At 35.5% G+C, this 16,030-nt stretch overlaps 2 protein-coding genes and 1 non-coding gene across 6 annotated transcripts in view; 2 read left to right on the forward strand and 1 right to left on the reverse strand.

The window, feature by feature from the left end:
- znf1086 (zinc finger protein 1086) overlaps positions 1 to 16,030 on the forward strand; it is an 893,143-nt gene that overhangs the window by 423,457 nt on the left and 453,656 nt on the right. The gene's annotated exons all lie outside the window — the stretch shown is intronic.
- si:dkey-220a11.5 overlaps positions 1 to 16,030 on the forward strand; it is a 765,979-nt gene that overhangs the window by 15,688 nt on the left and 734,261 nt on the right. The window lies entirely within an intron of this gene.
- LOC110437783 (uncharacterized) overlaps positions 2,925 to 16,030 on the reverse strand; it is a 36,755-nt gene continuing 23,649 nt past the window's right edge. The window contains exons 3-4 of one of the 2 annotated variants that reach the window (XM_088650958.1): positions 15,064 to 15,210; positions 2,925 to 4,805 (exon numbers count right to left, since the gene is read on the reverse strand). In XM_088650958.1, coding sequence (XP_088507084.1) covers positions 3,940 to 4,805; positions 15,064 to 15,148 — 951 coding nt within the window. In that variant the 5' untranslated portion in view covers positions 15,149 to 15,210 and the 3' untranslated portion in view covers positions 2,925 to 3,939. Of the gene's footprint in view, positions 4,806 to 15,063; positions 15,212 to 16,030 lie in introns of those variants that run through there. The other variant, XM_088650959.1, reaches the window with a different exon arrangement.

A 16,030-nucleotide genomic window follows, 5' to 3' on the forward strand; every position in this document is an offset into this window, starting at 1 on the left:
GCATGTTTATGCATGTAAAGCCTACTTGGTTTGCATATTTTTTAGAACATTTAATAAAAATAAATTAATTAATAAAAACATAAAAATTATATGTAGTATATAATCCCAAATCTTATTTTTGAAAAAGTCGGTGGTAAAGAGTTTTTTTTTAAAGTGTGGCTTTAAGATTCATAAACTCATATTAGGCTAAAAAAATTTCCTCTTTCAGTTTTTATTTGCCCACTTAATAATACTGGTTAGTAATAGTCATAAATATATACACACACACACATATAATATATATATATATATATATATATATATATATATATATATATATATATATATATATATATACATACACACACACACACACACACACACACACATATATATATATATATATATATATATATATATATATATATATATATATATATATATATATAAAACACACAATATATTTAAAAAAAAATTATGAAATATGGAATGACCTATGGGGGGCATAGATTCCCTGTGTTACACCACCGTTTTTAATTATCAGCAGTTTGATAACAGAAAAAAAAAAAAATTAATAATATAATTTTAATATGTATGAAAAGATGAAAAGATAACCCTTTCATGATGATGCATGCAAAATATGTATTGCCTATTTTAAAATTATCTTAGAAAATGTACCTGTCATTTCTGAGCTGACATTATCCTTCTATTCAGATGGCAGTACTAAGAAATAAATGTTTATGGTCACATGGCCAAACTACCCAATCATGTTAGACCTGCTCTGAACTCATTTAGACATCTTAACTTTTCATTATATATGAACATGTGCTTTATAATAAGAGTTGCTTTTGAATACTACAGAAAAATATGCAAGCAAAAATTGTGGTCACAATTAGAGATGTCCCGATCTGTAAATTCGTCCGAAATCAGTCCAAAAAACTATATCAGACTGCGTTAAAATTCTCAGATAAAAGCAGTCCGATACACTCTAAACTCCGTTATAGCTATTCTGTTTAGCAACATCCAGAGCCAGCATGCAAAGCCCACGTGATCACAATACTGCTTGATAGCAAAGTCAATAGAAATCTATTGTGATGGTAGCACACGCTGACGCTATCAACAACAACACATGTCTATGGAACCAGATTAGTCTCAAAAGAAATTCACGCAAAAGACACGATGTACACATGCGTAGCCAAATTCATGTGCATAAAACTAAATTCACGTGCGTAAAATATTTATTTATATTCACAAAAAAATTTCACGAGCACAAAATAAAATTACATTTTTTATAAAATACGTTTCTCAAATGCAAAACACCATTTGCAAATGTATAAGACAAAAAGTTTTGAATGTTTAAAACTTGCGAGTTCATCCTGGATGAGAATGTGCAAATCCTCTTTCACGTACGACTCCCCCTGGATACGTGTGTGTGTATTTTTGAGACTTTCCTGCCAGAGTCAGGGTAACTCGTACCTTTCAGCCAATCAGATGAGAGCTGTATTCAATGAAACCAACTCTGCGCTTCTTTTGCGCAGACTGTTCCTCTCCAGCATGGCGAACGGAGAAAGCAGCAGTCACACTTTTTTTTCATTCATTTATTTATTTGACCATTTATTTGAATTTGGCTACACGTGTACATCGTGTCTTTTGCGTGAATTTCTTTGGAGACTAATCTGGTTCCATACATGTCTAACGTTACTGGTTTATTTACTTCACGCCAAGCGATCTTTACATTGTTTTGTATATGCTGCTAAGCAACACAAGGGACCGAATTGCGACGTAGCACACATCGTGTGAGCCTTAATTCTGTCATGGCATGTCTTGGTGCATCCAATGTACATAATTCAACACCAGCGCTTCCCACACATAAGACTTTACCTCAGCGGCCCGGTTCTGTGTGCGTGAGAAAAGTGTCCGCCACAGACTCGCGGGCTCTGCTGCTGCAGACCCACAGAGACGCGCTGGACACCTGCTCTGACTTTAACTTTGAGAAGAGTACACACAGAAAAAAAAGCCTTTTACTAAGTAGACTGATCCAGCTCATTATTTAGGGTGAAAATACATTGTCTTTTTCCCGGACATGTCCTCTATTTGCGACTTAAAAATGCATTCAGCCAGGATTTCTAAATCGCCTATCATGTCCCAGATTCTGCTTTCTTTAGCTGCGTTTCTACATTAAATGCATTCAGCCAGGATTTCTAAATCGCCTATCATGTCCCGGATTCTGCTTTCTTTAGCTGCGTTTCTACATTATTACAAGCAAACAGTGGCCGGTGCATCTCAATCTCGCAGCAGCACCAAGACTAGAGAGGGAGCAGATTTGACCTGTCAGTCGTGCACATGGATAATAGGAGTGAAATAGTGGATTTATTATTCTTTATTTCATTTTTTTACTTGAACACTCTAAAAGGAAACGGTGTCATGTAAAATGCTAAACATTTTTGCTGTTTTCATTGTCTGTTAAATAAGAATAAGAAGTCATTCTGTTGCTGATGGCCATTACAGTTTAAAAGAAAGAATGATATTACTTTTGGGGCAGAAGAAGATTCCCATGTTTAACTCTTCGTTAAAAAGCCCAGAAAGATAAAGTGCTCTGATAAACAGTGTCAGCTTTGCACATCAGTTTGCAGTTCTGTCTGTCTTTACATTGTCAAATTTTTCCGATGTGGACAGTTAGGGTGGAATCTGTGCAATATATTATGTAAATATAATGAATTTTCATAAATAAAATATTCTTAAAAGTCATATTATTGTATGTGCTGTGGAGAAAATGTGTGTTTCAATCCAGCTTCTGCAAGTATATTTATGTTAAAGATAATATGTGCAATATATATTATTATAAAATTAATAATGTTTGGGAAAATTGATACAGCCATAATGTTCTTATGATACAAACAAAGATTAAATAGATCTGGTCATGAAAATGTTTGTACTAACCATACTGCACATTTTTATTAATTAACAATAACTTATTTCTGGAGCCCAGCTTGAAAGATATTTTGCAGCTCAACTGGAACAAAAATTCACCAAAAAGCTGTGTTTGAAATCGACACTTTGGACACTGAACTTTTAGCAGTTGTTCAATTAACAATATTTTTTTTCATATGTTCCTGCTCTCAGCTGTTTCTACTATTTGCTGATGATAAAAAAACTGAAATGACCTTTAATTAGCATTTTGCACTTTAAAAATGTATTTTTGTTTATTCAATTAAGATATTTTATAAAATTAAAAAAGTAAAGTATTCATGATTTTTGCTGATATCGGATATATATCGGTATCGGTTCGTACTGAAGGCTGCAATATCGGTATCATATCTGAAGTTAAAATTTTGTATCGGGACATCCCTACACGAGAAAATGTTTTGCTGCATTCATGTGCAACTTTTTGTCCAATTCTGTAGACACATCAGATTTCAGATGTACAGTTTCTCTCCAGTGTGAATCCTCTTTTGTGTGATTCAGATGTGTTCACTGATTAAACCTTTCGTCACGGTGTGAACACTTGTACGGTCTCTCAAGTGTAAAACATCTGGTGCAGTTTCAATTTTGTAATAAAAGTCTTCTCACACTCCAAGCACATATACTCTTTCACACCAGTGTGAATCTTCATGTGTTCATTAAGGTTTGCTGATCGGTTAAAACTCTTCTTACACTGAGTGAATGTCAATGGTTTCTTCCCAGTGTGGGTCTTTATGCGTTTATTAAGGTCTGAGGATGTGCTGAAACTCATCCCACACCGAAGCTGTGGTCACAATAGAGTTTGAGCATGCAAAATTCTGTTGTACGGCATTGCGAAAAGGAGCGGGAACAAACAAGATGATTAGACATTTTAAAAAGTGAGCGATTGGTACATTTTTTTAAATTTCGGTCCAGAGAGGTCATGTTTTGATCTTCGATTGGTCTCACACAGTCAAGTGATGCGATTTCGCAGGTCAGAGTCCGTCAGAGTTTCGTAGGTCATGGTTTCTCTCCGTTGTGGCTTACCATGTGTAGATTAAGGCATGATGATTGGCTGAAAATCTTTCCACACTGAGTGCATGCGTATGGTTTCTCTCCAGTGTGGATCCTCATGTGTAGATTAAGGTTTGATGAGCAGGTAAAACTCTTCTCACACTCAGTGCATGTGAATGGTTTCTCTCCGGTATGGATCCTCATGTGTAGATTAAGGTGTTCTGATCGGTTGAAACTCTTCCCACACTGAGTGCATGTGAATGGTTTCTCTCCAGTGTGGATCCTCATGTGCTTATTAAGAGATGATGATTGGCTGAAACTGTTCCCACACTGAGTGCATGTGAATGGTTTCTCTCCAGTGTGGATCCTCATGTGTAGATTAAGGGATGATGATATCCTAAAACTCTTCCCACACTGAGTGCACGTGAATGGTTTTTCTCCAGTGTGGATCATCATGTGTTTACTAAGGTTTGATGAGCAGTTGAAACTCTTCCCACACCGAGTGCATGTAAATGGTTTCTCTCCAGTGTGGATCCTCATGTGTAGATTAAGGGATGATGATAAGCTAAAACTCTTCCCACACAGAGTGCATGTGAATGGTTTCTCTCCAGTGTGGATCCTCATGTGCTGATTAAGGGATGATGATTTGCTGAAACTCTTCCCACACTGAGTGCATGTGAATGGTTTCTCTCCTGTGTGGATGCTCATGTGAATCTCAAGTTTGCTTTTGCTTCCCAAAATCTTTCCACACTGAGTGCAAGTGAAACGATTCTCGTCTCTCCTTTTCAATATACCATCAGTCTGTAAATGAGTTTTGTCCTCAATTTTAACATGATGTTCCTCTTTACTCCCCTCCTTCTCTCCAATTAGGTCTGAAATAAATAAACATTAGTTTTCATTAAGTCTTAAAAACTCTCATTAAAACACACACACACTGTAACTTTGATGCACATTAAATGTAAAATAAATCAGATCATTGTTTGTTTGGTCCATTAACGTGTACACATTTAAGCAGATTCCAATCATCTTCATTTATCTAGTGCTTTTACGATGTAAATTGTGTCAAAGACACTTAACAAAGAAGTTATAGTAAATTGAAACCGTGTCAGTCCAGTTTTCCAAGTTTCTCATAAAAGTAATTTTGGTCATATTAATAAGACACAGATTTGAAAGCTGTTTGTAGCTGATGCTGATTGGTCAGCTTGTAATTTTGTTTATTGTTTTGAATTTCATTATTTGAATGTGTATTGGTATATGTTTGTTACTAATTTCTTTGTTGCCGGTTGGCTTGAGTGGAAAGTCACATGATTCTCATTGATTGATTTAACCTGCAAGAGTTTGTATGGTCACTCAGGATAGTGAGATCTCAATGCAAGCACCTGTTTAATGCTCCTGCTTATTCTACAGCTGGTTATCAGGCCAACACAGTAAAGTAAACATTGTTTTATATATTATTAGTTTATTTTGATGTCCTTTTGATTTTGTGTTTGTGTGAAACATTTGGTTTGTTTATTTGTTTATCTTTTAGTCTTCACGGTGTTCATTAAATGAAACGCATGGTGGACATCAGTATTTGGAAGCGTGGACTGTTTAATAACCGGCGGGTAGTTACACTGTTAATGGCCTATTTTTATTTGTATATATTTATAATTACAACAAAATGACAGGGAATACTTGTTCATTCTGTGCCTGACTGGTTAACGCATCAGAAAAAAAAGTTCTGAGGTAACAGCCGAACAAACAGCTGAATATTTACCTCTCAGACATGAGACATATCTGTACAACATCTGCATAAAGGCTGGAATGTACACCTTTCCAAAGATGTACAGTAACGAAGTAGAACTACTTCACTACTGTACTTAATTACTAAAGGGCAGTATCTGTACTTTACTGGAGTATTATTTTTTTTCTCCTACTTACACTTTTACTTCAGTACATATTTTCAATAAGTTTAATACTTTTACTCTGATAAACTTTTTATGTGCTGCTTAGTTACTCGTTACTAGGGGTGTCAAAATGATCGATATTGGAACAGGTTATTACGTACTAACGTCATTTATCTCCACTGCGCGATGTCGCAATACTAGGACGGAGGCGAGGGTGAGTGAAGGCTGCACAGCACACGAGCCACTATTTCACTATACAGAGAATTGCTGTAAAACTTCATCTCTGCCTCTCTCTCACTTTATACATTTGACCTGTTGCGCTGGCTTTCCTCTTCTCTTGTCTAAGCGATAATATTGAATCCGGACACAAGAGAGCCTTTGGTGCGAGTTTTCTCCAATGTCTATTATGGATTACCTGTGATAACCGCGTATTATTTGTATTAAAGTACTGGCACTAGGGATGTAACAATATTGTAAATACCGTCATAGTAATATTTTTCAATATTACCGTAGGTGCATGACTCAATAAAACTATATTTCTGAGAAAAGTTTGCTTAGGCAAATTAAGCGAACGGGAGGTAGCGGGAACTACAATTCCCGTCAGCCTAGGCGTGGCCATCATTCTTTCCGGTCTGTTGTTACTACAGATCCAGTAATGCGGAAATGGAGTGTGTTGCTAGTAGAGGGGAAGAAAAAGAGCTGGAAATGATCGAACCTAAAGCGGGTTTTAAATCAGATGTGTGGAAGCATTTCGGTTTCTTTCTAAAAAGATACGATAAAGGAGAAAAGGTGACAGACAAAGAAAAAAACAGTATGCAGGCACTGCCAGACTGTGGTAAAATATAAGTCGGGGAATACGACTAAAAACAGTCATGGGGACTGCAGAACACAGCACACTTGTTAGATTGATGCAGACATTGACTTGTACCATAAAGAGACCTCTATCTCACTCATGGCTTGTCCTCTCAAGTGGTGGAAAGACATTGCACAACGTTACCCACTGCTGTCAACCTTGGTTAAATCATATCTCTCTGTCCCAGAAACCTCAGTCCCAAATGAGAGGTTTTTTTTTTTCTTCTGTTGCCGGGGACATGCCCAGAGATCCCAGCTTTTACCAGATTATAGTTATATGATAATTTTTCTTAAAAAACCCATCTCTATCTAAGTGAGTGAGTGATTAAATGTTGAATGTGATGAGTTTTCAACAATACTAAATTGAAACTTTATTTTTTTTTAATATGGTTTAATAGTTTTTTTGTTATTAAAATTGAAAAATTGAAGTTCTTGTTTCGAAACTTACAGATAGATGGCTAATTTGTATGTCATTGATATGTTCAGTGCTAAGGTAAATAAACACTTTTGGCACTTTTTTCAAGTCTTAGTAGTTTTAAGTAGTTTTGTTTTTCCTGTAAATTATTCAATAAATACCGTACCGTGCCATTCATACCAAGGTATTATCGTACCATGAAATTCTGATACAGTTACATCCCTAACTGGCACTCTTGCTAATTGTATTAATATTTATCACTGAAGGGTTCATAATTATGTCCAGTGTATTACGGTACTGTAGTGATGACATCATGTTGTTTACGTGTTTAACGTCTAGGGCTGCAACTAATGATTATTTCAATAATCAATTAATCTGTTGATTATTTTTTCGATTAATCGGATTAAAAAAAGCCCTTTCCAACCCTTAGTTCAAAAAAGCTCATGCCTAGAATAATAATAATGAACTGTTTTCAATCCAAATATCTAAATGTTTTTAAATGAAGATACTTACTAGACACATGAAATTCCATAAGAAATCACTTAACCTCAAACTTTAATGATAGTTTGCTTAAAACAAGCTAAATTATTTGCCAATGGGGTGAGAAAAATTATCTTAATAAGATATAATCTCAAACAGCAACACTTCGCTTTCTCATGCTATTTTTCTTGTCTGGTCTTGATGTAAGATTCGTTTAGATATATCAGGGTCCCCGCGGGTCCTTAAAAAGTCTTGAAATGTCTTAAATAAAATTTTCGATTTTTAAGGTCTGAAAATGTCTTGAATTCTGTAATTTTCCATAAGGAGGTCTTAAATTTTATGTGGGATCTTAAATTTCATGTCCAACTCGTCTTTTTTTATTCATTTTTTTCAACCGCTATTTGACCAGCGCAATATTTGGGGGCAGCACTTCGTGGGTGCAACCTGCATCATTCCATAGGTGACATACAAGTGATTGATAAATGCGTTGCGTTGATACTTCTCCACCACGGCATTTTGCGAAATCGCAAGCATGGGCAAATGTTTATTTGATGACAATTGGTTGGAGGATGAAAAGTATTGGGGTGGTTAAAGAAAACAGTCAGTAATCATGAAGGGAGGTGTGCTTTATCTAAAAAGACGATAAAACTGGGGACAATGGGCCGCAAAGCGCTCGATTCACACATGAAAGCAGAGAAGCACAAAAAGTATGTGTAGTCACAGGCAAGTAGTTTGCCCATAAGTATGTTCTCATCAAGCACTTCGACCTCAGCCTTCCACAAGGCCGTCCACTTCTAGCAATGCCTTCAGCAGCTTTGCGAATATAGTTACATTTAAGGCCGAAATACTGTGAGTATTTCAAACCGTAAGCCGCCACCACTCGTACACCTCAAACGAGGACGTCCACCTAGTTTTTCAAGCAATGTTCCCTGACTCAGAGTGTGCGAGTACGTTCACATGTGGAAGAGACAAAACAGTATATTTAGCACGATTTGGTGTTGCCCCATACCTAAAGAAGAAACTAATTTCACGAGCAAACAAGGACGCTTTCATTATAATGTTCGATGAGTCCATGAACGCAGCAACGAAGACTTAGACTTGCACTTTAGACGTTGATCAATTGACGAGACCGGTACCCTGTTGTCAGGGTTGTAAGGTCAATCAGCACTCGGCATAAAAGTTTTTGCGCCCCTTTGACCTGTCTTGAGCGTGGCTCTGGTGAGTTGTGCCACGCTAATGCTTCACCACATCATTCTGTGTTGACACACTGAACACTTTCCTTTTTTTTTTTATTCTTTTTTTTTTAGGTAAAGTCTTAAATTTTCATTTTAGAGGACTTAAAAAGGTCTTAAAAGGTCTTAAATTTCCTGTTAAAAATGTGCAGATACCCTGTATATGAACTGGAAACGAGACAAAATAACTAAGAAAGAAAGTTTTCTGCAGTGCAGCTATACATGACAACAGATGGAAAAATTAATGATCCAAAAAAGATAACATTCACACACTTGCTCATCATGCCATCAACTACCTGATATTCCAATTCACATAAACTCATTCATAAAAGCAGAACACGCAGGATTCAGCCGGTTCATTCAAAAGTTACTCCAAAAATACATGCAAGTAAGTGTTTGGTGAACTTAGAAAAGCCTAGATTCAACTTTATAGTTACTTTCACTATGTGTAATGTGTATCTGATATAAATAAAACACATCAGCAAATTATATTTGAATGGATTGTTAGACTTTCTTTTGTGTTTTACAAACTCTAAATGTATTGTTTTACTAGTACTTGTATGTATTTACATATCTAAAACATAAATGAAGTATTAGGCAGTTAAAATGCTGCATAATTGTGATAATATGACACGTTTCAGCAGAGTTAAGATGGTTTTGTTTTCGTAAAAAAAAGCAGCACTTTTCCAACAGTCCCTTACTGAGAGCTCTCCTCAGCGCAAGCTCTTTGGCTCAGCGCATATTGCAACTGCTTAAACGGAGCAGTGCTCGTAATATCGAGCAAAAAAATAAATGAAAAAGACAGCTGTGAAACATAACCTGCTTTGTCTTTTTGTGGGAAACACAGTTTAGATCTTTATAGGGTAAGAGTTTTTTGTGTTAATGCCGTCTATCAGTGTCTGGAATACCGAAAACAAAACCTGCTGAATCCCGCTGTCTTTCTCTAGCTCAGCGCCAGACACAAAGAAACCAGCACCAGGGACTTTGTAGAATTCTGTAGTGAGACGGAGAGAGGCCTTGTTCAGTCCGCTCCGCTCCATGTTCTTTTTTTTCTTATCAAATGTCTCCTGGTCGCGCAACACAATGAATCGATTATGTAATTCGTTGCCAATGCTTTTAATAATCTATTTTTATCGATTTAATCGATTCGTTGTTGCAGCTCTAGTCTCCACGTTATACTGTTGATAAACAGAAGTGTTACCATCTCGTGTTCATGCTGTACAGAGAGAGCATGTGAAAGTGAGTAATAAAAGACGCTGATGAAACGATTTGTTCTGTGTAGTGCTTAAGCTACTGTTGTAAAAAAAATAATAAATGAGCGGAAAAGAGAAGAGAACCCAGTCCAGGAGACTCGGAACAAGCAGAATTCCTTTATTGAGACGTGTTGGTTAATCTGCAGTCATACAGCGTCTTCAAGGTGTCTATGTGTCTGCAAGAGACTACTAGAGGTCCGCAGTCTGCAAGTTCTTTCACAAGTCTCTCACAAGTCTCACACAAGTCTGAATTAAGACAAAGATTTCATGGCTATATTGTGTTCTTAGGAGGAGGGGATATGGCTAAACAAAGCATGCAAATTAAGGGTTGTGGTCAGCAGGGTAAACTGCTTCTCAGGTCTAATCTCATCATGTTCTGGAGACAGAAACCGCCTGACCATTTGATCGAAAAGAGAAAACAATAGACACCCCATGCAGTGAAACTGACAATTTGCATTACATTGGCTTAGTCTGTAATCAGAAAGACAAAAGGTTAATGTTCCTCCTAGCTGGAATGTTAATGAAATTATATAATTAAAAACCAGAGAATATAACTTTTTAGTTATACGTAGATTATTGTTCATTTGGAATTAGATGATATAAATTTATATTTCCACACTACGCACTCCAAGCTCAACAGGTTATGGGCCCCAGGCAGCGAGACTAGCGATCGTTTTCAAGAAAGCAAAGTTAACGCGACGTATTTAGGTGCAAAGTTAGCAAAGATGGTAAGCAGAGCGGGAGGATATCTAGCGCTGCAGTTTATGTTCGATGGATCAGAAGAAAAATTCGATCTATGGGAGACGAGATTTCTAGTATATTTACACACTCTGAAGCTAAAAGAAACTATATTGCATCAGCCTACTGATGCTGAAGCGGAGCAACTAGATGAGGACAGACGGCAGAGCGCTGATTGTTATGCTGAACTGATCGATGATAAAAGCCTTTCACTGGTAAGACACAATGCTGCCGATGACAGGAGAAAAGCCCTAAAAATACTGAAAGAGCATTATTCAGGCAAAAGTAAACCACGCATAATAAACATGTACACAGCATTGACTCAGCTGCACGAGTGACAGTGAGAGTGTTACAGACTATTTGATACGAGCAGAAAACAACTTTACAGCTCTAAGAAATGCTGGAAAATTAATGAGTGATGGACTACCCATAGCGATGGTTCTCCGAGGACTACCGGATTCGTTTAAGCCACTAGCCATCCACATAACACAAAATGAAGACGATGTCACGTTTACAGTAAAGAAGTAAAGTAAAGGAGACTCCGAGTTTATGAGGAGACAGAGAAAATGAAAGTTGCAACTACAGACAATGTGATGAAGACCTGCACGAGACAAGGGCAAAGCTTTTACAAACCCCACACAAAAGATAGAAAAGATGAAGATATACATATAATATGCTACAAATGTTTTTATTGTTTTTGTTTATTTTATATGGCACCAGTGCTCAAGGACGCTTTACAGACAGTAAAAAAACAAGAAAAGCAAAAACCTTAAGAAGGTAGAGAAAAGGGAGACTAATAATACAACTAATATTAATAACATAGCAATAACTCCTCTCACTCTAAACTTTACCTTTTAGAGCTTAATCTTGTTGGCGCAATATGGGTTTATTACATGTAGGCTATGAATCAGATTATGAAGAATGATTAAAAACATGCTTTTTCTTCGTTGCATCCTATCCGTAGGGTGTTTTATTTATTTATTTATTTATTTATTTATTTATTGAATTTTTTTAATAAAAGAAAAACAAACAAGCCCTACAAATAGCTTCATCCAAAGTATTGGTTCGCCTTTCTCGTTCGGCACGAATCCAAAATGTTCCCAAATTGGCAATGTAACAGGTTTTCCAACGAGTTTCATGGCTGAATTTGAACTCGCTGAATCGCCTTTAACATTATATTCATAAATGTAGTCCTTGGCAACATTTGTGACAAAAAAAAGAAGCCCGGCACTCTTTTTTATGTCACTGGAAAACGACTGAATCAGCTGGTGTGCGCGAGTCATGTTGCTGTCATATTCAAGATCTGTGAAGTAATACAGCTCTGGATGTAACAACGACCACAAGTCTCCTTCATAATTAAAAGTTTGCCATAGTCGCCTTGACAACCCAAACACTGCTGTCACTCAACAGAAACCCTGCAGTGCTTTCATTTGATTGAAGAATAAAAAAGACGAGACTGAAGTAAAACACTTTTTTCCGCTCGAGCACACAGCACGCAACAGCAAAACACTCGCGGTCATTAGTAAACCATTTAACAGATGCCCCTTATGCAGCCAAACTTTAAAAATATATAAAGTATATTTTTTAATCGTTTAACTGATTCCATTAATCGGTTACAAATGCACTCTTTCGGTTAATGGTTAATCGGTTATTTTGAGCATCCCTATAATTAAACCGCATATGCAGGCTCTGAATTTTTTTCCCCTCACGGCCGCACGGCGGAGATCCAGCATGGTGCCGGAATACTTTTCTGTTTGAAATTATATCTCATTAAGATTATTTTTTTACACAATTAGCAAATAATTTAACTTGTTTTAAGCAAACGATGACTTCATTTTTAGATGCATTTCTTTTTCAGAAAACAAGACATAATTTTTTATGCTATTTCATGTGTCTTGTATAAATCTATCTAAAAATTTACATATTTGGATTGAAAACAGGACAAAACTAGTAAGTTTTTATTTTTATTATTGTTATTATTAATAATATTATAACAGCTCAAAGGTGAGCTTTTTTGAATAAAGGGTTGAAAATGAATGCTTTTCTTGTTTTTTTTTTATATCCGATTCATCAATTTATCAAAAAAATTATCGACAGATTAATCGATTATTAAAATAATCGTCAGTTTCAGCCCTAATATATACCTTTGCTATTAAGTGCCTATACAGTGAATTAAAATGGCATCAAATTACAGCAGGTGAATGTCAACATTACTTTGATTAAGCAAGAAATTAAGACTTAGCCTGAGAGTTAACCTGCCCTGGACAAGGTTTCCCAGCAGAGTTGCCAGAGTAACTGAGTTTGAACTATCGTAGATTTGATTTATGAAACTGATTCAGCCATTAATAAACCTGACATATCCAAAATAAGCCTGGCTTTTTCTCTAAGCTTGGCAAATGGAATAGGGCCCTGGTATAGCATGAGCAGCGTGGAATGTGATTACAGATAACCCCGGATTCTCTTCATCCAGGATTAGAATGACCCAGGGTTAACAATTTGAAGTGTGAAAAGCCCTAAAAATACTCAGCATCAGCTCTCAGGATTAACAGAGCACAATGACAAACAGCAACCATTGTCAATCATGTCATAGTTGTGACCTAATCTCATGCTTTTGTTTTAGAACTTCAGTTGCCTATTGGGGAAATGACCAGAAATAATGAATGGCAGAAAACAGTCACACTACTTGCTCTACAAACAAGTGTGTTCAAGTCTATACATACAAAGAAAAATAATAAAATGAGAAAATATGACCTTGCAACATCAAGCAGCATTGGGCATGGGCCAGTTTAAGATTCTGACAGTATGATAACCTAAAATAAATTTTCTTCTCAGAAACTTTTAAAATATTTTGGAGCACTAAACATGTCAGGCTAAATCATTCAAATGAATCAAAGATTTCTTTACGATTTAAAACGGCATCTTTGGATATCTTTTCTGCAGGAGATACTGTTGTCCTAAAAAACTTAAACAAAACATAAAAAAGGTACAGCAGAAAATGTTGGCGGTTTTAAAACCTTGACTTTTCCAAACTGCGGTAAACCCTAAATATAGTTATCGCCCCATGCCTAAAGAGCATAACTCTGATTTTAGGATCTAAAAATTAATTCTTTAAAAAAAGTGTCAGGCAAAAAGATTCCAATGGCGCCGCCTGCTGGTACATAAAGAATATGGTCAATAATCTCAGACTGTTCAATGTTTCACTTGAGTGTCTATTTCATTCAGCGTATTTAATACTGGGGGTATCCACAATTTTTGACATACTTTAAACCAGGGTTACTGCAGGTTTTACCAAGTTAAATTTAAGGCTTTTCATGACATTTTTAAGACCATTATGAATGAAATTTTAGACTCATGAAGGTCTAAAGGCTAAATAACTTTTCAAATGACCCAGATGAAAAAAGATTTTTATTTGCCCCGTCCAAAAAAATATTATAAGTTAATACATTTAATAATACAATAATAAATTAATAATATTTTTAATATATTTTAGATATTACTTTAAAAAAATTAAATATTGTGTAAAAACAAGCAAGCTCTACTTTTATTCAAACATAAACGTTCTTCATAATAATAAAAAATGGACAAATGTTTTAAAAGTTTAAAAAACTACAATAAACTAAATCTATGCACAACAATCTGTCCAGGTTGATGTCCTCAGCAGTAAATACATGGAGATCGTTTAAACAAATGTTATTGTAAGGAAAATAATTAAAACAGATAAATTAGAGTGAAAATGACCTTTTTTAATAAAAAGTTTAAAGATTTATTTAGGTGGACTGTTGGTGATTGTGTGGGTTTTGGCCAGATTGGGTAACAAAACATGAACAAAGGAAAATGAAGACTTGTTTAAAAAAGATCTAAGACCTACAACACAATATGTCCGTAAATTTAAGACTTTTTAAGGCTTAAAATTTTGAGTCTTCTATGAGAATACTGTAGGTCAAATATCATCAGCTCAGTTAAACCTTTTTAAATTGATTGTATTTATTTATTTAATAAAGCGCCAGTGCTCAAGGACACTTTACAAACAGTAGAAGAACAAGAAAAGCAATAACCTTAAGCAGGTATAGAAAATGGCAGACTAATAATACAAAACAGAGAACAAGTGACAAAAGAAACTTATTTCTGTCTTTCAATGAGTGCTCTTGTGCGTTTAGGAGAACTAGGCAGCACACTCAGGTTTGCAAGATGGATTTAATTTAGTATTCTTATTATTAAAATATATCTAAATGAGGATCAAATGACTGAGTTGGTGTTTGAGAATGAAATTCAACCTGTTTGTTCCTGCAGATCTTCCTGTTTGACTGTGAATGTTTCTTCAATCTTCACATCTTCACTCTCCTCTTTAATGAACGCCATCTTTATAACAGTGTGGAGATCAGTCACTTCAGCAGGAGTTTTTCTCTGTGTTTGGACACTTCCTGTTTAAAATGAACAAAACAATAAAAATGTCCTGTTTAAAATAAATAAAACAATGAACAGAAACAAAATAACTTCTCTTTAACACTTGCTTTAACAGTTTCTATTAATGAGAGTAATTAACAAAAAGAGATCAGGTAAAACGTTTCTTTAAAACAGTGGTTCTCAAAGTGAGGGTCGGGACCCCCTGAGGGGTCATAAAGGTAAAGTTGGTTTTCTATTAACACATTCGTTCATTTAGCAGTCTCTATATTGTTTACCATGTTACTTTGAATATTCGATTGAAATTAGCATGCAAGTGTGACTTGAAAACAACATTAGCACTGTTTATTTGACTGTGAACAATGTTGTACTTTGATAGTCATTAGATGCTATTATGATTTCCCTATTTAGAATTTGCAATGAATAAATTCTGAAATTATATTATTAAGGGGAATGTCTGAATATCTGAATATAAAACTAACTTTACTTCTATACATAATTGAGGTAAAGTTGGTTTTATATTTGGGTATTCAGACATTCCCCTTAATAATAAAATTTCCTAAAAGTAATCTTTGCAAACTCTAAATATGGAAATCATATTAGCAGCTAATAATTACCAAAGGACAGCATTGGTTAAAGTCAATTAGATAGTGCTAATGTTGTTTAGAAGTCATACTTGCATGCTAATTCTGACAGAATATTTTCAGTAACATGGTAAACAATACAGAGACTGCTAAATAAATGAATGTGGGGGGGGGGGGGGGGGGGTCGCAGGTTACTGGCATTATAGATAAAGGTAGAGGTATAGATATAGGTAAAGTTGGTTTTATATTTGCACAT

The sequence above is a fragment of the Danio rerio genome, chromosome 4 (assembly GCF_052040795.2).
Source record: "Danio rerio strain M-AB ecotype USA chromosome 4, GRCz13ab, whole genome shotgun sequence".
Taxonomy (NCBI): Eukaryota; Metazoa; Chordata; class Actinopteri; order Cypriniformes; family Danionidae; genus Danio; species Danio rerio.